At 22.3% G+C, this 22720-nt stretch overlaps 1 protein-coding gene across 2 annotated transcripts; it reads right to left on the reverse strand.

Annotated features, from left to right (window-relative positions):
• Positions 1-5453: 5453 nt before the first annotated feature.
• Positions 5454-18697, reverse strand: LOC107993575 (synaptic vesicle glycoprotein 2B-like). Of its 2 annotated transcripts, XM_062073328.1 has the most exons (13): positions 17843-18672; positions 16992-17774; positions 16795-16851; positions 16571-16732; positions 14699-14861; positions 14471-14592; positions 12238-12476; positions 9167-9336; positions 8920-9094; positions 8726-8843; positions 7370-7529; positions 5860-5987; positions 5454-5785 (listed from the first exon to the last, which is right to left on the reverse strand). In XM_062073328.1, exons 2-13 carry the CDS (start codon positions 17035-17037, stop codon positions 5730-5732), a joined length of 1596 nt encoding a protein of 531 aa, XP_061929312.1. In that variant the 5' UTR covers positions 17038-17774; positions 17843-18672; the 3' UTR covers positions 5454-5729. The 2 variants fall into 2 exon arrangements, with proteins under 2 accessions (XP_061929312.1, XP_061929311.1); XM_062073327.1 differs by having other exon boundaries at positions 16992-18697.
• Between the last annotated feature and the right edge of the window lie 4023 nt (positions 18698-22720).

Raw genomic sequence — 22720 nt, forward strand, 5'->3', positions numbered from 1 at the left:
TAAAAACATATATTAAACGTTAATCGGGATACTATATTAAATTCTAAATATTATAAGGTTTATTATTAGATAAAGATTTTATTCTGTTAATATAATTTGTTAATATCGATTAAAAATAGTTTTTTCATATTTCTTTAAAAAATATCTTTCTATTAATTTCGCAATAATATTGTATATTCTGTTAATCTTTAACAATATGATAATAATTAACTACTTGAATTTTGAGAAATTATGAAAATAAAATACTAATTAGAATTTTATAATGAAGTATATTTATATTATATGTATATACATTATTTTATGAGCATATTTTTATTATTATTTTTAACATTTTAATGAATTTTATGTTTTATCAATTTTTCTTAATAAATGTCCAGTGATTTGAAAAAGATTAAAAATTACTAAATAAATATAGTTTCAATTTTACTGAACGACAATGCTTATTGAACAAGAAGACAATATAACAGAATATAATAGATACAATTATATAATATATTATATTAACTAAAACTATGTATATATACATAAAAATAAAGATTAGATTAAAAAGAAAATTATTTAATTTTATAATATTTAATTTTAGATATTATTGTAAAATTTTATCACATACTGTCATTTAATTTATAATTATATAAATAATCTTTATGTAATCTAAATATTTGAGAAAATCATATAATTAATTACCAAAAATATTTGAACATTGGTGTAATGTCTATATTTTATAACAAACATATTATAATAAAAAACAATAAAAATGTTTTGCAATTTATTAAAATATAATATAAAGATCAAAAGATAAATAAATTTTGATTTAACTAATTATCTAAATATTAAAAAAAGAATAAAAAAGAGATGAATTTTTATATTATAAAATATATATATTGAGATATTTTTAATTCAAGATAAGAACTATTCATAATAATTTCTTATAAAAAATTTATTTCGATGAATTCAATATTCTTTTTAATAAATAACATATTTTAAAAGATATTTAATATTTAAAAATAAATACTATGACAAAATGAAAATTATTTTTTAGATATGAATGAGCAAAATCAATTTTCTTTATTTTCTATGTATTTCTATATTATTTATATTCTTATTTTTTATATTATATAACAATATTTATTATTTTTTTTCTAATTTTAAGGTTCATTTTAATGTACAAGACATAATAAAAACTTTTTTTTTTAATTTTAGATTTATCTATTATTCATTACATAGATTATAGCTGATAATGATTCATAACTCTTAGAAACTCAAATCTTTATGATTTCTTAGTGTTGAAACATAAAAATGATAACAGTTGGAATATAAGAAATATTTATTGTTTAATTAATTAAATTAAACTATCTGAATATTGGAACCCAGAAAGTGAAAATACTAAATACTATTTTTCAAAAAAGGCAATCAATCTCATGTCTTGTATACTTTTCTAACTGTTTAACATCTGTTTAACATCTGTTAAATAAATCTATTTTAAATTAAAGTTGTTGAATTATATTATTTATTTTATAACGATTGATCGCGTTATATTTAAAAAATAAAATAAAAATTGATCATATTCAATTCATATTTAATTATTATTATTTTTTATTTTTATCGAATTATTATTAAATAATTCAAAATGATATAATAAATACATCATTTTTACATCTAAAAATGTAATGTATTTGATAAAATTTAAATACATACTAGAAGTACATTTGATGTTTACATTAAATAAAACAATAGAACAAGACATATAACAAAATAGAACAAAATAGCTATATCTCTCATATTGTTTTGGTCTTGTTTCATCTAAACAAAAAAAAAAAAAGCAAACTTAAATTGCTTTAATTTATTTATTACACAACAATATTTTTGAATTTATTTTGTGTTTATTTTAGTCTTTACAATCGATTTTCAAGATATCTTACAAATATATTAATTCTATTTATTTTAATACATTAATAAGTGCAACTAATTATATTTTATAAAAAAATTATTTAATTATTTAAGATAAAAAGAATTAATTTTGAAAATATTTTTACATTAATTTTATACAATTTAAATTTCCAAGATAAAAAAAACAAATATATAAATTTTTTATTTTTTTCTTTACTTTTTTTTATTTTTAATATATTATTATAAATATTGCAAAATTGATAAAATATCTTTAAAAATTAATATCTTTTTATCATGATATTATTATATTATTTATGTTTATCATTATGCGATTGATTCTGTTAATTGGAGCAAAAAAAAAATTATTTTTTCATTATTGATATCTCTTCTAATAATATAACTTATTTTGTTTTTTAAAAACAAAATAATAGAGATAAGTAATTCTATTTAAATCATTGATATACTATTTATAGTATATGTATATTTTATATATTAGAATTTTTTTCATTTAGATCGATTTAGACAGATTTAGATGTAGAAATTAATATCATATTATAATTTTAACATGAATTTTGCATAAAAATATTATAAATTATAAAATAAATTTTAATATAACAATATCTCTTCTAATTATTTAAAAAAATATATTTATTAAAATTGCAAAATAAAAATACATTTGTAATATTTTAATAATAAGAACTTTTTTACATTTAAAATTGATTATTTAAGAAATTTAAAATTTATTGTAAAAAAATGATTGTTTAATTATTTTGTTTTACATACATTTTGTTTTACATAGTTTATATAAAGATAATTATATGTATATTCTATGTATGTAATTATATATTTATATATTTTATAATTATAAGATATTTTGTTTTATATTTTCTTTATGATTTTATTTATGGTTTTAAAATTTAATTTTCATTCCAATTTAAATATAATGAATAATAAAAATTTAGAATTCTTGAAATAAAAAACAAAAATGCATCACATTAGAAATATTAATTAATAATTTATTATAGATGATAAAAAATTTTTTTATGCAGTTAAAATGAACAAAAATTAGAAAAATTAATAGAATCTAATAAATCAGAAACGATGTATATAGATAAGAAACAAAATAGTCTTTATGCTAAGATGAGAATCTCTGAAAGTCTCTATATATTTCTTGTAATGATAAAGCTATCTTATCTAATATCTTTGGTTATTTCTAAATTATTAATTTTATTAAAGAGTAAATTCCAATAAGTTATTATTCTTAAACATTAAGAAAAATAATATAATTCTTGGAAGCAAGAAGTATGTAACATGCATTGATAAAATTTTTTTAAATGAAGATGTTAATTACACATGACTCGATGATTTTCGTTTACACAGCAATTATCATTGTTACTTCAATAGACTTTAAAGAATATTATTTGTTTGAAAAATGCGAAGTAACCCAATAACTTTTATATCATCTTGCACGTGTACATTTTTCAAAGATATGAAAAACAATATTTATAAAAATTGTACAATATAAGTGTCATTTATAAGTATTATTTAAAATAATAAAATAAGTATATTTACGTTATAAGAGGTGTTTGAAATGTTATCTATTTGTATCGGTATCACATTGAAATTCAAATCAATTTATATTTCTATATGTCTAAAAATTATGAGGATATTCAAGGTGAACAAAGTTATTGGACCATTCTGTACTTGTATAATATAACTTTGCATATATTTTGCATATGTAAATGTATATACATTTATAATAGAGCAAACTTGATTTTTGCATTCATAATATGGATGCATTCTAGGCGCATGGAATTATGATTTCAAATGAATTAAATATTTTATACTTTTGCATGAGACATAGGAAAAATACAAATAAAAAAACACAAGAATATATTACAAAATTATTTACTACCAAAAATTAATTTTTGAGAAGAACAATATTTATTTTTATTTTTCTTGTTTTACTATAGATTTGATATTAACCATATTAACTTTTTTATTAAATTATGTTAACTTTTTTATTAAAATAATTTTTATAATTTTATAAAATTTTTATAAATAATATTTTTCAGTAAATATCATTTTATAAATAAAATTATTATCTTTTTATTCATTATCATTTTCTTTTTGAAATTTCCAAAATACAGTAAAAGAATCACTTTAATTTTCATTTATTAATAAAATTAAAAGTTTCATTGATAATGATAATGATAATGATAATGATAAAACGATAATGATTTTACAGAAATATTAAGACATATATGTATTATTATTATAATATTTAATTATTTATTATTAGTATTATTGTTATTGTAGTATTATTACAACACATTTTTCAAAAAATAATAATTCTTTTATAAAAGATTGATTATCTCTATAAGTTGAACATCTCAATATATTAAAGAAAATTGATAATAGAAAATCTAATAGAAAGTCTAATAGAAAAATAAAAAAATGCTTATACAAAATTTTATCCTTTAATTTTTTTGCTTAATTTTTAAAAGAAAATTTCATAAATAATTTTTATAAATAATTTATTATCTTTTTAAAGAGTCCGAATAAATATTTTTGTGATATAAAAATTCATTTATTTATTATTCTCCTTTAAATATTTAAATAATAATTTGAATAAAAATTTTGTATTTTTTGATATAAATTTATGCGAAATTTAAGTATATATTTTATCAGTATTCTAATAAATTATAAATTTCATGTATAGAATATGTAAAATATTGAGTAATATTATAAAATTTGCAAAATGATCATTCTTTTTTCAATTACGGATAATGCATACATTTATAAAAAGGAAATGTAAATAAATATAAATATAGTATATAATATAATACAAATATAAATATAAATATAAATATAGATAATACAAAGATAATTTAAAAGATAATATTTGAAAATAATTTTATTTTTTATATTATTTTAAAGCATAGCAATGCTTGAATTTGTTTTTATGCTTCCATATGATATAAAAAAATTTATAGCATTATATTTAAAGAATTAAAGATCAAAGCAAAGTTTTCAAAAAAATGTATTCAAAAATATTATATGAATATATGAATCATTATATTTGCAGACAATATAATGTTTTTTTCTATTTCCATATTTTCAGTTAACCATTTTCGAAAAAACAATAATAATGTAAACATGTTATATTTCAATATACATTTACTGTAAAACATTTATTTCTTTTATTTCAGATAGTTAGTCCAGATGAAAAACCAAAAATTATATCAGTACATCTTTTATGTTTTTTAGATTTGACTATATTTTGGATTTGACCGTATATTTTCGATATACAGTATATATATCAAATTTTTTAATTCTTTGCGGTATATATTTTTAGAATAAAAAAATCTCATGTTAATAAAATTGAAAGAAAATGAATTATACCTTACATATAAATAGTGCTTTTTAAATTTATAATTATTTTTTAAAGTAAATTGAGAATGCATAAAAAGATAGAACATATTTTTAATTCTCTAAATTCTAAAGAATTAAATTAGTCATTTGCATTGAAGTTAAGGAATTCGGATATGAAAAATGGAATACAATGAATTAGAAAAATATTATATTTCTTAGTAACTCTATATTTACATAATACAAACAAATTAAAATCATTCGATTTGTACGATACGAGGAACGTAGATGGAAAAATACGATTTATCTAGGTTCCGAATAAAATTTCGAAACAGATTGCAAAGATATCACAGTTGCACACAATATGGCTATCTTCTCACAGTATCAAACTTGGAAAGCCGTGAAGAGTGTTCCTTTCCTTTCATTTCGTTTTGTTAATGCATTACGATTGGATACAATGTGACTTTTCTCTAATGGTCTAATGGTCTAACCGGTCTTGGATGAAAGAACGACAAGCAAAAGCAAGCTAAACAAAGAAGATAAATAAGCTAGAGATTCAAGATTCAATATACATTGCTTTTGATTTCTTTGTTAACTTACCGAATAACAGACAACCTATTCCCATGAAACCGATTAAACACTCCACTTCTAATAGCGCGGAGAATATAAAATTTCCTAAAACAGCTGCTACATTTCCAACAGTGACTAGCATGCTTAAACTGGTAGACCTGCATTAAAATGGTTGATTTATTATTGTATTTATTATTGTATGGATGCAAGCAATAGTAATTAGATAAAGCAAAAGAAAAGGAGATGTGAAAATATGCAAAGGGAATATGGATTTCTGGATTGGTTCTAATTTTCAAAATTATTTTATTAGAAAAATTTAAAGTTACTTAAAAAATTGCACAACAAAAAATCTATCTATTTATTTATCTATATATATATATATATATATATATATATATATATATATATAGATAATTTTAAAAATAATGGAACAATATATGAAAGATAAATGATTGAAGGTAATTAGATAAAATTAGATAAATAATAAGTTAATTCAAAAGTTAGAAACTATCATATAAAAATAGTGATAAAAATCATAATATTAGTAATACATGAATAAAAAAAGTATGATAAAGAAGACAATGGTTCTCAACTTCTCTATAAATATGTATTGGCTAAACCAAAATTCTAAAATATCAAAGATTTTATAGATATTTAAAAATTAAAGATAAATCCTTTATCTTTCGTCCTATAACATTCATTTTAAAAAATTAATGATATATCAAAAAAAATATTTTCATTAGTTTTTAAAAAATATTTTTATAATTTATTTAAATTACTTTTATTTATCTGTAATAACAGAATTGAGATGATTCTATACTATTAACATTGGAAAAAAATGTTCAAATTTTTATACAGTATTGCATACTCTGTATTTGAAATCCAAATTAACCTAAGTCCATCTTTCTTAAAATTTAATTATATTTTCATTAAATATATTCTTCCTTAATATATTATTTTGAAAATCAATTATTAATTATATTAATACAATTGAAAATGTTGAAAATTGAAAATTGAATTGTTATATTAAATAATATATGATTCTATTTGTAAATGACAAAGATTTAGTATGAACAATTTTAAATTTAATTTTGATCAATACATGATTGTTACTTTACAATATTTTTTTTTAGTAAAAAATGATTTGAATCTTTTTTTTGGATGTAAAATATTTTTAATAACTCTCAAATATAAAAATTATTGACATATATGTCTTTTACATGATATTAGTTGAGAAGCATTGTAAAATATAAAATATAATGATAAAATATAGAAAGAAAAATAAGTAATAATTTCTTTAGTAAAAATTATAGTTAAAATCATGTTTTTAAATCAAATTAAAGTTAATAAAATAAAAATTATTTATCTATATAAGTATCTTTTATTTATTCCAATTAAATTTTGGTTTATTTGCAACAAGAAATTTTAATAAGTGAATTTAGAAAATATTTGATAATCAATTATAACGAAACACAAGTGAAAGTTAAAAAATATATATAATAAATATTTGTTTGGTTATTATTTGCAACGGAAATATTACCTTAATGGAATAGGAATAATGTCGATGTTAAGAGCAGTAACGATGTTACCCGTTATTCTTGTCGTTACGATAATGGCGGCTGCAAATGTCAGCATGTAAAGAGGAGATTGTGCCCAGTTCATTCCGAAACTGCTTATCACGGATATAAGGAAAGCGATAACTGCAATAGAAACAAGTGGTTAACCAACAAACACCCTCTAACATAGACTTGGGTGTTTTGAGGGAAAAAAATTTCAAATTATTTTCAAATTATTTTTCAAAATTATATGAAAAATGATCTATTTTTCAAATTACATGATGTAGATATTTCATACTATTCAAGAAATAAATTAATTATGCTTTATTTATTATTTCATGAAATAAATTTGTTATTATTATTTATTGCTCAATATTTAATGTGCATATTACTTTAGAAATAAATTTTCAATTAAGAAATAAATATTATCTCAAATAATAAATTTATGAATTTTGAAACTACAGATAATTAATTTTTCAATTTATTATTTCTCTAAATATTTATTTTGTCGCAAAAACTCCTTCAATTCATTAAATAAATAATATAAAAAACATAATCTTAATTGAAATAAAATAAGTTATAAAAAACATTTCTTTGAGAATGAATTTTAAATATACAATTTTAGGATATGTATAATTTTTCGGATATCTATTATTCTTTTCAAGATAATAATAAAATATTTTCAATATTATATATATATTGAATTCTATCTATTCAATACAATAATATAACTGTCTTGACTATAGAAATTATTATTAAATATCTAATAATCAATCTCAATATCAACAGAAATCTTTAATTATTTTCATAAAAACGACTTTCAGTTCTCTAGTATAAGCTTAATTTTATTTAACCAAATTTTATTTGAAATATGTACATCAAATGTTTTTTTACAAAATTATTTTTTTTTTTTGTTTGTATTTTAATATCTTATTTAGCATCTGATAAATCAAATTTGTTTAATTTTTTGAGAACAAATGATCAGATTTTTGATATACGTATATATATAGGACATTCTATAAATATAATCATGAGATATAATCATCACTATTCCACATAATATAACGACGATTATTATAATGAAGATTGTTATATTATTAAAATTTAGATAAGCAACGCTCAATATATAATATCGAAAATTTTTTATTCATTAAAATTAATATCTTTCGAAATTATAGTTTACAATTCATAAAAATAAATTATTTTTTAAGTATCAATCAAAGTTATTTAAAATAATTATCTTTAAATTATCATTTGAAATAAATTTTGCCCAAGTTCATTATAAATCAACAATGCATGGATAACGAATGAAGTGATCAATGAAAATATTAAAGCCTTACGCATGATTGCTTTCCTTCTAAACTTCGAAGTGGTTATATTTCCAACGAGGAACGAGAACGTAACAGCCGACAACGCGATAATGGCGGAATTTTGATATATCACAGCGTTGATTTTCCACTGAAAAATAAATATTTTAAGTTAAAAAGAATTTTCACACGGCAATTTCGAACTCGAAAATTGACTTTCCCCTCACCGTTAAGCAGATACTATCGAAATCTGGACAATTTAAATAATCCTTGGCCGGCACCGACATACGACGATCTAACATTTCGCGCATGGTCGGCGCTCTGTCTTTGGTCCATCTCTCGTCATCGAAATTATTCAGGATGATGAATAGATGCGGTACCCAGAGTCTCATAGTGTTGAATCTGAGCGAAGAGAAATTGGACGTGTTTATCCCGAGAGATGCGGGATTTGCGCTTTGGCATCGAGAAACTTACCCCAACATGCTACCGAATTGAAGAAAATTGAGGAAAGTAACGGCGCGCAAATACGGAGAGCTGAATAAAAGTTTGGTGTTGTAATAGGCGAGCCGTATTTTTTCGGAATTCGCTTTGAACAAGGAGTGACGAGATAGCGGTGTATTCTCCCATACAAGCAATGCTTTAATCTGAAAAGGGGAAAAAAAGAGGCAAACGAAGGGAATAAAACTGAGTACGAATTTCTAAATTAATTACTGTATTTGATACTTATTCTTTATCTGGAAACTTATTAAGGTATAAAAATATAAAAGATATTGAATTGAAAAAAACTTTTATATGGCTTTTATAAGATTTTGTCATGTAATTGTATTGAAATATTCGTGGCATACTTGTAGAGTATCGATTTTAAAAATCGAGATAAATAAAAAATAAAAAATTGATATATAAAGATAGATTATTGAGGCTTATATTAAATTATAATTGATGATAGATGATAAATTGAGATAGCTCTATCTTCGTCATGTACTCAATAAATAACCGATATTTTTATTATTATCAACTTTTGTATTTATTTTGCTTTTTAAAATCCAATTTTCCAAAAATATCAATTAATTATATTGCTATTGCTACAACTCTTAAATATATTAAATTTTGTATTATAAGAATTGAAATATTTAGATTTAAATATCCTATAACATTATATCTTTTTTTAATTTAATTTAATTAATATGATAATCATTTTGTTATATAAATATTGTACATTTCATAGGAAAATATAAAAATTTTAAAATAATTGAAAATGAAAAATTGGAATTATAGATTATATTTATTTAGAAATGAGTTAAATTGAATTTTTTAGTAAAAAATTAAAAATAATTTTTAAAAAGATCAACCTTTTTATAACCATTTTTTGAATTATCATAAATATAAATATTGTTGGAATTTATTAGAGTTTATTTTATTTTACGAATTATCTACGAACTATGAAGAAGTTTGTAAAGATGTTTTTTGTTTTGCAATATTGGCAATAATGCAGAAATTTTTTGTACACGATTGTAACTGATATTGTTCTCTACTATTAAGTTGAAATTTTATGATCTGTAGTTCTTGGGCAGAAATCACTTTTAATCATCATTTGTTAATTATTATAAATAAAACATGATACTCAACTATCTTTTGAAAGAATAACGAATTAACATTACATTAAAAATTTTTACAAATTATTGATATATTAAATATTTATTGTATATACTATGTATAATTGTTTCAATTTTACCTTTTTAATTCCAATTAAACTTATTATTTTTTCAAAATATCATAAGGCATTGTGTTTCATTTATGAGAACAGCTATAAAAATAAATATTAAAATTGTTGATCTAATCTAACCACAAATGTGATTGTAAAATTTAAGCTAATTGCAAAGAATACTATTAGCTATATGAATAAAAAAAGAAAAATATTAGATACAATTAGATATAGAAAAATAAAGAATGTTTTACGAAATTTTAAAACTTTGTTTAATCAGAAAGATATATCAAATTATTGTTTCTGTTTTTATATAAATCAATAAACTAACATATCAATAAGCTAACATTTCAATAGTAGCTATATATCTATCAATGGTAGCTATATGTATATATGGAATATAATTATTAAATAAATAATAATTTCTTTGAAATCGATTTAAAATATTAATGTCTTATATTTTCTTTACATCATAAAAAAATTTGTTTCTATCCTCAATTTAATTTATAGAAAAAAAATTCTTATACTTTGACTTTGAAAAAATTAAAATTATATTAACTTATAATATTGTTACTTGAATTTTTCTCTTTTTTTAAATTCAATATATTTTTTTATTTCTACTTATTTATTTGTATTATTAATTTATTTTTAAATTCATTAATTATCATGATTTAAGTTTTCATTTACTTATTTTACAATTTATATCTTCACTAAAAATGATTCTTCATTCTTGCCAATATTACTTCATGTTCTCTTAGTTTAAGATATATATATCATTCTAATTTCCTGTAGTTAATAACGTATTCTGTCACCAGGTTTGATTCTATCATAAACGCGATGACAATGGATAATGCTGCGATATATATATCATACTATGTCGTGCATCATGCACGTTTTATAACATATAACAGGTAATGTAAAAAACAAAGATGAATCAACACTTGATTTTCAAATTCATAAAACTCAAATTCGAAACTTTATGAGATCTCGAAGATCTTGAAATTCGAAACTTTTTTTCTTTTAAAAAATATTTATTTTATTTTAATTAATCATAACAAATTTTGTTTTTTGGAATCGAATTTACGTTCAAAAAGCAATTAATAGTAACATTATCCATTTTTTAGATATGAAAATATTTTATTTATTTTATTTTCTTCTTCTTGTACGTATATATATTGATTGTAATGGATTAATCGTTACCAATTAAAATGTGATTAAAATATAAATATAGATAAATATAAATATAAAATATAAAATAAAATATAAATTAGATTGTTATTAATTAAATAAAAATACAATAAAATCTTTACTATTTGTCTCTATATATTTGTTTGTACTTATATTCGTCGAATTCAACATTAATTATATTTTTTTCGACAAAAAAATGCTTCGATATTCATTCAAAAATCCATTATTGTTCAAAAATTTTTTAATGCATGATTTACTTTCTATCATCACAATTTTTGATTTACTATTTTTTAATAAAAATTAAATTAAAAATTTTATTTATTTGTGCCCCAATTTTGAGAATCGATTATTCCTTTTTTTATTAATTTTATTTAATTTTTTATTATAATTCTTATTGAAAAGAATCTAATTCGATATTCGTTCATTTTTCAGGAACGAATTAAATGATAAAAATATAACATTCTCACTATAAATTCATATATCGTTACATTTTTTTAACTCATTTAAAATATATAAGTAATTCTTTATCCGAATTATAAAAACAATAAATTGTTTCAAGCCTCGAAAACTCAAAATTTTTTAAATTTCAAAGAATTTTGAAATTTCCATCTGATCTTTATCTTATCTTTAACAGAAAGGAAAATTCGAATCTCACCGGAAACGTGTTGGCAGGCTTCTTTTTATTCATGGAGTACATTGTCCTGAGCAGCTTCAAAGCTTCATCGGTTTTACCAATGTTCACAAGGTATTTCGGACTTTGGGGCAATGTGCTAGCCGTAACAAGGCCCAAAATCGGAACGATCGAACAGATCAACAGATAAATCTGCCAAGCAGTGTACCGTTTGTTGAACACATTGACGTTCAACGACAAAGGAGAGATCAGAAAGGCGATTACTGTAAAGAAACGAACGTTCGATCGGCGGCAGAATCGATAAAGAAAAACGGGAAACTATTAGGTACCGGAAAAATTTCGTACGACATTATTGTCAACACTCAAATTGAAGACGAATCTTATATGGGTAATTTGTAAATCTAATACGTATATAAAGATAATAGATTTTATGAAATATTGCTTCTATTTATCCATTATTTACGTAAGGATAAAGATTGTGAGCGAACAGAAAATTTATATGTTTACACCTTTATGAATAATTTAAACTTGGAAATTGAGCAATAGATACAAAAATTATTTGTAATATTCGAGGAGATATAGACTCTTTGTAATTCATTTTTATCTATATTCGATTTTTTTGTCGAAAGAAACAATTCAATTCACGATAGTGAGATCAAAACTATAAATAATTTATTTTTTTGCGAAATGAAACTCAAGATCTTTAATTATATTCATAAACTTATAGAATTTTGAAGAATTTCAAAAGAAAATTGAAAAATTGTATTGTAAATCCGCACGAACTTTTTCTGGTACTTAACTCTTTGGGGCACAAGATTGCAAGAGGAAAAGACAATAATTACATAAAAATTTTACATATAACGTGTTAATATATTTGTTGGATAAAGATAGACAAATAATCTTCCCTCTTCATCATACTGTCGCACCATCTCGTTTTATTTCCATTTCATTACATTTAATGCAATCTTAAGGTGCTTATGACTTAATAAACAAGTTTCGACATTTGCTCAACTTTTGTCAACTTTTTCCTTTGTTTAAGCTTCTAGAATCGATTTCTCAAAAGTGTCGCACAAATATATTAACACTTGTAATTGTTAATGTAAATTGCTATTGCTTTAACGACGAATTAAAGTGAATAAACTAACTTTATATGTTTTTTCTATTCGTATATTAAACATATGTTAGTCATATATATGACAAAATAAAACCAACGTATTACGAATTGCTTCAAGTTATTTAAATATTTTAACTACATATGAATGAAAAATATTCCACTGTCCATTATTGTTTCTCTTGTGTTAAATATTTAATTTCAGATTACAAAGATGAAACTAGGTTTTATAGCAAAAATAAATTCAGAAATAAATGCTGACATTTGAAAAATATTGATCTGTATAATTATTTTCATATTTTTTATATTTAAAGTATAAATTTCCAAAGATATCGATTGCACAGTCATGCTTTTAATAGAAAGAGAACGATATATAGTTCATTTCTGGAAAAATATTCGATCTCTTGATTATTTTTATATATACATAATTTTTATGTATAACTCATTATTTTTTATTTAAACAATTAGACTATCATTATAAAATAAAATATAATAAATAATATATAGGGATTGATATATAATTTTTTATAAACTATATGTATATTTAAAATAATTAAATATTGATTAACTATATGTAACATTATCGAAAATTTGGAATTAATTTTTTTTTTCTTATATCAAATCTTTTAAATTTTTTTATTACTTCGAAATTAATATATTATAGATATTTGGAGAATATATTTGGAGAATCGATTCTAAAAATCAAAACAAAATTAGATGAAAAGAAACTCTATCCCGTTTCATCCAACATAAATTGTTTAATAACTTAATAAAATTCAAATTTCAATCAATATTTTTGTATAATCAATCCCCCAACAATATCCCATGAATATATTAACTTTCTGTATAATCTCATTATCATTTAAGTCTAAGTTTTAGTTTTTTTATATTTATTTACTTTTATCAAATAATATTATAATTATTAAACATATATGTTTTTTAAACATTTAAAATTCATAAAATAAAAGAACTTTCCAAGCCAACTTTCCATCCTAACTTCTATTAATTCTTCAATTCTATGATAGACCAGATCAATAATGCCAAGATTTCTCTTAATAATGCGCGCAAAAAAAAAAATGGTGGAATATTTTTTTATCCCATCATGCCCCAAAGAGTTAATTAAGAAATAGTAAAAGAATTGCTTACTTGCCGGGACTATGATGGCCGCGTTCACCGCAAGACCTCCCCATCTGGTAAAATTGGTCTTGTACTTTGCCGAGTGAAATTCAGATAGATATCCCGTCACCATCGAGAACGGGCCTCCCGCGCTGAAATTCGTACTCTCGGATAATTTGACTTGGCGCGTTCACAAGATGTGTGTCGCGGAAAGAAGAGAGTTAATACGGCTGGTCGGGAGAAGGGTATGATACTCACAGAACACCGTTGAAAAATTTGATGGCCAGAAACGCGTAGTAGGAATTGATTGCGGTGGCAAGTATGTTTAGGACAGAGTCCACCAGGAGACCGAGGACGAATAAGTTTCGCGTGCCGATATACGGAGTTAGATAGTCCCACAGGAAGCTGGTCAATGCCATCCCTATGTGCGTTCGAGATTATACCGATTTGCGTTACGAAAAGCGACAGGAATTGTCTTACGAAAAAGAACAATTTTGAAATTTGAATAAGAATCTTGAGTTGCGCGAGAGATTTTATTTGTCATGATATTTTTAAAAAAGGAATATCTTCATTTGTTTCTATAATATTTTTTGACTTGTTTAAATTATATCATTATCTTCATTAAATAATTCAAAATATCTTGTTTCTTCGTAAAACGAAGCATGTATCATCATTTTTTTTACAAATTTATTATAATTAAAGATAATAAATTAATAATTAAATAATTTGTTACAGTGATTTTGAAGAGTATGTTTATAATAATAAAAAGAAATATATTTGAAAGCTTTTCTTCGAAAAGAAGTATAGTTTGTTTACTATGAAAATTTAATAAATAATTTATAAATAATTTATTCGTTATTGTTTGAATAATTTCGAACGATTTTAAATGATTCAGTCATTTAAGTCATTCGTCTTGAAGTCATAATATGAATAAAAATTTATAATATTTCAAAAAAACATGTTTAATTAATTTTAATATTTATTACATATTAATTTTTATATTTCTTATATAAAAAAATTATACACTTTTCAAAAATCTATGAACACTTTTTTTCTATTTTAAAAAACAAATATGTAATTTTTTTTAGCTGATCAGTTTTAAATATTTCACTTTCTATAATATAATGTGTTAATTTTTACCTTAAAATTTGATCTTTTTCTTGATGAGATCATGATAATTAGTTTTTATTCAAATATGATTTTCTTGTGACAGAATAGATTATTTTTCTTTAAAATATTATTTTAAATAATATTTTACAATTATCTATAGTTTAAACAGAATTAATATTAATAGATTGATAATTTTCACATATATAATGTTATATATTTAAATAATTATTCCAAAAAAGCTATTATTTCAAATAAATTAATAAATAATATTATAATATTACAAATAATGAATCGAAATAAATTATTTTAAATTCTTGTTTCAATTTCAAATAAAACTTGTTTAATTGACTTGTTTGATTTATAATAGCAGATGACATTTCTTGTTATTTCTCGTAAGACAAATGACATATTATTTTTCATAAAACACATCGATATGCATCATGTTGTACAAACTCTTGTTATATTTCTTTTACATGATTTTGCAAGATATTTATAATTTATAAAATTAAAATTATAATTTTAATTTTTCAAATATATCCTCGATTATTTCAAATCAAAATACATAAAAACAAATGATAACATTTACATTGAAAAATCATTTATTTATAGACCGATCCAATATAAAAAGTGTTATAAAATTAATTGAGATACTACTTGAGAATATTTTAAACGATTCATAGACATTGAAATATATCACAGCGGAGGTATCAATGGATTTAAATCAATGTCTCGCAACGCTAGATGTTCCAACATCGTATTAACTTAAATCCATTGTTTGAATCGATTCCTCCATTGCAACATATTCCAGCATCTATATAACCACTTTACAATCGATTGCATATCATCGTATACAAATCTCGATACATTCATCGATATGTAAAATAATAATCGAACACGTACATAAATCATGAATACATGAATCACCATGTGAAAAAATTGATTCTAAGCAATTTTTTCAGAACGATTTATCGATTATCGAGGGGAACTAGAGAGGACTATTGATCGGATAAGAAATCGTACCTAAGAACGGAAAGGCGGCAAGAACACCTTTGCGAAAGTAAGTGAGCCGGAGATCGCATTCGGCAGAAGCAATCATGAAAGCTGTCGTGGTGGTGTCGAAGATGCCGGCCCACGCGACCGGCAGTGCAGCAAGAAACAGCAATACGTTAAACTTGCCGAAGCCTGTAAAAGCAGATATGCTTAACCGGGATCGAAACGAAACGTTCGAATCATAAATCTCTGACCTGTCGCCATGATCGCTTTATCGATGTCCGCCGTTTCATCCGTATCCTCGGTCCTCACTGAAAAATTACGATAAACTCGTCGACAAAACGAACGTATATAATAACAGCAACGGCGTGACATGTTGCGCAACACTGTCTGCGATTATGCAAGTTTGACTCAAAAAAAAAAAAAAAAAAAAAGAAAACAAAATCCTCACCGCTTATCGTTGAAATTTTCCCGTTGCTTCCATCGTTCGTCATCATTTTCTCGAGTGTACCATGTGCGTACCACCAGTTAAAAAGGAAGAAGGAGACAAAAAAAAGAATCGATCTAATCGAGGTGACTGAGATTGCACACTCGAAATCAGCGATTCCGATGAACAAAGCCTTGAGAACTCGTTATTATTTCGATCCTCTTACGGTTCTTTATGGTTCTTTTTTTCTTTTTTTTTTATTCTCGAGTTGAGAAAACTGATCTCCGCAAACTAGTTCGCGCGAATATCGCGTAAACTAACGAACGCACTCGATGATTCCTCTCTGATAGGATCCACGACACTGTGAACTAGTCAGAGCTTGGTTTACTGGCGAGCATCCCATTCGCAGCGGTGTAACTTGCCAATTAAAACGGGTCAAATGATTCAATTGTTATGGTTCGCTCGGCGAGTTCTCGTTTAGCGTTGCATTAAACCGTTCCTCGATATCGGCGATAGACTATAACGACATCCACCATCGCGGTGATGATCGATGCTGCGACCTCGCTGCCTCGTAGCGAAGGAGGTGGAGACGGTGGTAGTTAGGCAGAATAAACCAACGAATTTTCGTGCAAAACTAAGTTTAGCCGTGACACACTAGGCGCGAGATAAGGTTAAGCCAGTAAGAAACAGAGAGGATACCGAGAGGACCGTGATCAAGCGAATCTAAATCGGATCTAAACTGATGATCAGAAATCTTTTCGATCGAGAGATATTCTATTATATTCGCGATAAGATAACCGTGCGCGTCTGTAACAGATTGTTCGTAATAGACCGTGATTGTGTGTGCTATTGTAATGTTATCAATAAGAAGATACCTTTGTCCGGAAGAGAGTAGAGACTGATATATCAACGATGGGACGTGTGTCGCGGAAAACGGTGACAATGGAACTAGTTCGAAGAGATCCGAGAGAACGAGTGTTGCTTGGTTCCTGCTCGCGACAAAAGGAGTGACGGCCGAGTTTTCTCACTCGCCTTGCTCTTACCCGATATAATCAAGTTGTTCGATATTATTTCAATTATCATTGCAAATGCGAGCATAAATCATTGCGAATTGTGCCTTTTAATTTCTATCGTGATGGTAAAATTTTTTTCCACATTTCGAAATTTTGCGAAAGATTTGTTGACGAGTGTCTGCTATTTGACTTGTCGATATCATTCGTATTATATCGTTGTAAACGTAAATGTATAATTGTAAATGTGTCTTCTAAGTTTATCGTGATGCTAAAATTTTTTCTTGTATCTCAATTTCAATATCAAATTTTTCAAGATATGAATATTGATAAATGACTCGATTGGAAATAAAAATTTGATCAGTAAAACATCAAATGCTTTTAGTTTAAGTTGTTATTCGTGGCAATTTTTTGTTTGTTTTTTTTTTATAACAAAATTTAGTCATTTTGTTATAACGAAATGTCCTAATTTTGATTTTTTTAATATTAGAAAAATTATAAGAAAAAGATTATCATTTATTGCTTGTCTTTTGTATAATAAATTTTATTTTAACAAAATTCAAATTGAAATATCTACTAATAATTTTATTTATATGTAGGTATTAATACTCTTTTTTTTATAGAAAATAAAACTGTATTAAGTAATATATTAAAAAATATATAATTTCATTTAAAATGAATAAAATTGACCTTTATATGACTTTTATTCACTTATGAAAAAATAATAGCATAGTATATTCCCTTGACATTACATAATTTTAAAACATTTTTTACTGCGAGTAATAATATTGAGAAAATTAAGATCAAAAGAAGCATTCTGTATTAATAAAAGAAAAGTATTTATTGCAATATTAAGATGAAACAATTGAAATGAATCATTTTGTTTGCATATTGTCAAGAATAAGACACTCGAAACTTTGAGATACTTTAAAGTTAAAAGAGTTTCGAGTTCTCGAAACTTTTTTGTTATTTTTGTGGATTCGAAACTTTCAATCCAGGTAAATGATTTATACAAATTATATTAATAATATTTATTATTTATTAATAATAATATTTATTAATAATTTTATTTATTAATAATTTTATTTAATTTTATTTAATATTATATTTAATATTTAATAATCCAATTGAGTTTGCATTTAAATTTTAGATTCTTTTAATTAATATGATTTTCAATTTATATTTATTTACAATCATTTACAATCTTATATTTATATTTATATTTATAAAAAAAATATAATATAATATCAAAATAATTTATTTTTCTACAATTTCAAAAATCAGTTCTTAAAATTTTGATTTTTGATAAATATCTATATTTTAAAAGCAAAAAGAAAAAACAAAAAAAAAATAAGTTTTTAAAATTTAAAAATTTCCAATTCTTAGAGTTTTAAAATTTAATAAAATTTCAAATTCAAATTTCAATCAAATCTAAAAATCAAATTTCGGTTCATTTTTACAAGCCTACTAAAATCAAAATCTTATTAATTAGAATAAATTCATTATCAACTCGTCTATTCTTCAAACACTCTTAAATTATCTTTGATTATTATTTATTTCTTTTAATGCGACATAATCTGAAAAACATTTGAAAAGTCACGATAAAATTTAATATTTTCTAACAATGAAATTTTACTTTTTTAGAATAAGAAAAATAGATTATATATAATCTATTAATGTTAATAGACATTATTTCATTCGAAGAAAATTCATTCATTATGAGAAAATTTTAAAGGAAAATTTCTTTTATAAGGAAATTTGTTATTTTAATAAATTCATTAAAATTCATTATTTTAATGAATTTATTAGAAATCATTATTTTAATAAATTTTTAAGATATATCTGTGAAATATAACATAATAATATTTGAATAATTTATCTAGTTGATTATTTTGCGTGCATATAATTATACAAATTATTCAATTACTTTATATAAAGATTTATTAAAATTTGCGATGATTCTCCATGTATAAGAAAAAATATGCTAGAACCAACTATATATTGATCATTTAAATATTTTAAATATGATATTCTTTTATATCAATTTCTATTTTTTTCTTTATTTTTAATCCAATCAATTAGTATTCAATGATTTTTTCAATTGTTTTGCTGAAATATTTAATAATAATATGCAAATAAAAAGATACGTTTTCATCTTTGAAATAAGTATCAAGTTTGAACTTTTTATTTTGTTTTATAAATTTTATCTAATCTCTAAAATCTAAAATCTAAAGAATAGGTACTTCGTTTTTATCTTGTAATTTTTGTCATTTTAATAAAATAATTTTGTCATATTTAAACTTGTTTAAAAAGATATAATAGAATATCGATTAAATAATCAGGATTTTTCCATGAGCACATGATTTTTCAATTAAGAAAAATTTTACATTACTATTATCTAATAGTTTTTTCTTCTTTTTAGATGGTAAGAAAATAAATCAGAAAATAATTTAACTTAGAAAAAATTATTTGGACATATTTATTATGCACTGTAAATTGTGTAAATTCTGAAAATTATTAGTGTGAATGACGTTAATTTAACTTTTTTTTGTTTTAATATTATATTTAAGACGTTAATTTTCTTACTTTTATTTTGTATATTTGTGTTTCTTATTTTTACATGTAGAAAATATATAAAATATTATTAAAATAATAAATATTTTTCATTTTATTTTTTTTATTTAAAAACAATGGAAGAAAAATTAATGAATGAATTTTAATTTTTATTTTTTTAATATTGTTTTCAATTCATTGAATTTCAATTGCGTTAACAAAACAATTATTTCATAAATGAATCAAATTTTCAGTCAATTTTAAATTTATTTTAAAAAATTAAATGTTAATACGTTTCTTATTCTAATTTAATAATTCTAATTTCAAAATATGAAAATTTAATGTTAATATATTCATAGATAAATAGTCTTTGGAAGATTGGTTTCACAGACAAAATAAATACAGAAATTGGAAGTTGCTATAAATGCTAAAAATGTTAATTGTGATTTATTTAACAAATAATTTAAGTTTGCATTAGAGAAGACAGAAACGGCAATATGATGAAAATAAAATAGTATCTCTATCTTGTTTCATTTAAATAAACTACAACATTTTTGTATATCAATATGATTTTTTTCCTGTAAAATCCTGTCTTGGTTTATTTACATAATTTTGTAAAATTATGTAAAATTTTTACATAATACGACGATTTTGAATGAATAATAATGAATATAATTTAAGTAATAAAAATATAAATATTTAAATATTTAAATAATTTATAGATTTGTTAATTAATTTAATTATAGAAATGAAATAGATAAATAAATATATATCAGTTTTACAATTTTTATAAGAATAACGATTTGAGAGTTTAAAACATTAAAACAATATATTATTTTATTTGACTAAATTTTATTTGAATATGTTATTATAATATGTTATTGTTAAATTATTATTGTTATTATAATATGTTATTTGATAAATGATTATTTTTTAAATTATTTCGTTATTTGATTCTCAAATAAATATAAGTATTTTTTATTTATTCAAATAATTATTTCTTAAATAATTTTCTCTTATTACATTAACGTAATCAATTATATCAAAAAAATAGATTTTTTTACTGTATCTCATACATCAATAACTACAATGATTAACTACAATATGTATTTACGAACTATGTGTTCGAAGAGATTATATTTACAATGTAAAAATTTTATGTATAATATTTATATTATAATTTTTTTAATCGAAACAAAAAACAAATTTGTCACAATTTTTCTATTTTGTAGTGAATTACAACATATATTAAAAATATAAGTAATTTATGAATTATTTAATATTAATAATTTTGATCTCAATATAATAATATACAAGATATATCTACAATTTGAGATTTAAAGATATGAAACTTACTCAGGATTAAATAATTATCTTTATAAATTTTATATTCTTTTAGAATAAAAAGAACATTCGAAACTATTCGTTAATAAAAAAAAAATCTTGTTTTCAGATGACCTTCTTTAAATGACCAGTATTTTCCTTAACGGAATCTTAACGAAAGTATTTAAGATGCAGATTACTTATGGTATAGCGCGCGTGCGTGTTGCATGTCCCGCGGTGCGTAACACAACTTAATGAAACAACGATTTTACTGTCATCACGTTTACCCACTTCATAAGATAGGTCTCGTGACGGTCTTGTGATCGAGGCGCGTGGTAATTGCCTTTGAAACTTCTTAATGCATGATCAGATTGTGTTAACGCGTAGAGAACGTAACGAAAACTGGTTCTCTGATGAACCTCGAAAGATCACCGATTTAATATATTTAATCGAACCGATCAATCTTCTAGGGAAACAGAATTGAAAAATTATTTTAAAAGCTTCAGGCAGAAATTAACGAATGATGAAACGAACTATTAAATACCAGAAAATATCGTATTTCGTGTAAAATTTATAAATTCGTAAATTTAACAATGATTAAAAATTTCATCATAAATAAATAAAATATTGATTATATGAATTTGTCTTATATAAATTACTATTTAAAGTTAGAATGAATTTAAATAACTTTTTCGCTTTTCGTTGTGTATATCAAAATTGTATGTGTAATATAAAAATATTTACATTTTGAAATATTGTTTTGAATGCAATTAAATGAGTCTCGTCTCAATTTAGTATGTACATAAAGATTATACTTATATCATGAAGACTACAAAAAAGAAAAATAATAATAATAAATTTGAAAGA

Source organism: Apis cerana, linkage group LG3 (genome assembly GCF_029169275.1).
Source record: "Apis cerana isolate GH-2021 linkage group LG3, AcerK_1.0, whole genome shotgun sequence".
Lineage (NCBI taxonomy): Eukaryota > Metazoa > Arthropoda > Insecta > Hymenoptera > Apidae > Apis > Apis cerana.

What these genes read in the sequence shown, in the direction of transcription:
- LOC107993575 (XM_062073327.1), bottom strand. Translation starts at nt 17,037, where the DNA reads ATGATGACGAACGATGGAAGCAACGGGAAAATTTCAACGATAAGCG. An exon ending in GGCCATCATAGTCCCGGCAA is followed by an intron (nt 12,477 to 14,470) that starts GTAAGCAATTCT and finishes GTTTCTTTACAG; the next exon opens with TAATCGCCTTTCTGATCTCT. An exon ending in AGCCTGCCAACACGTTTCCG is followed by an intron (nt 9,337 to 12,237) that starts GTGAGATTCGAA and finishes TCCCCTTTTCAG; the next exon opens with ATTAAAGCATTGCTTGTATG.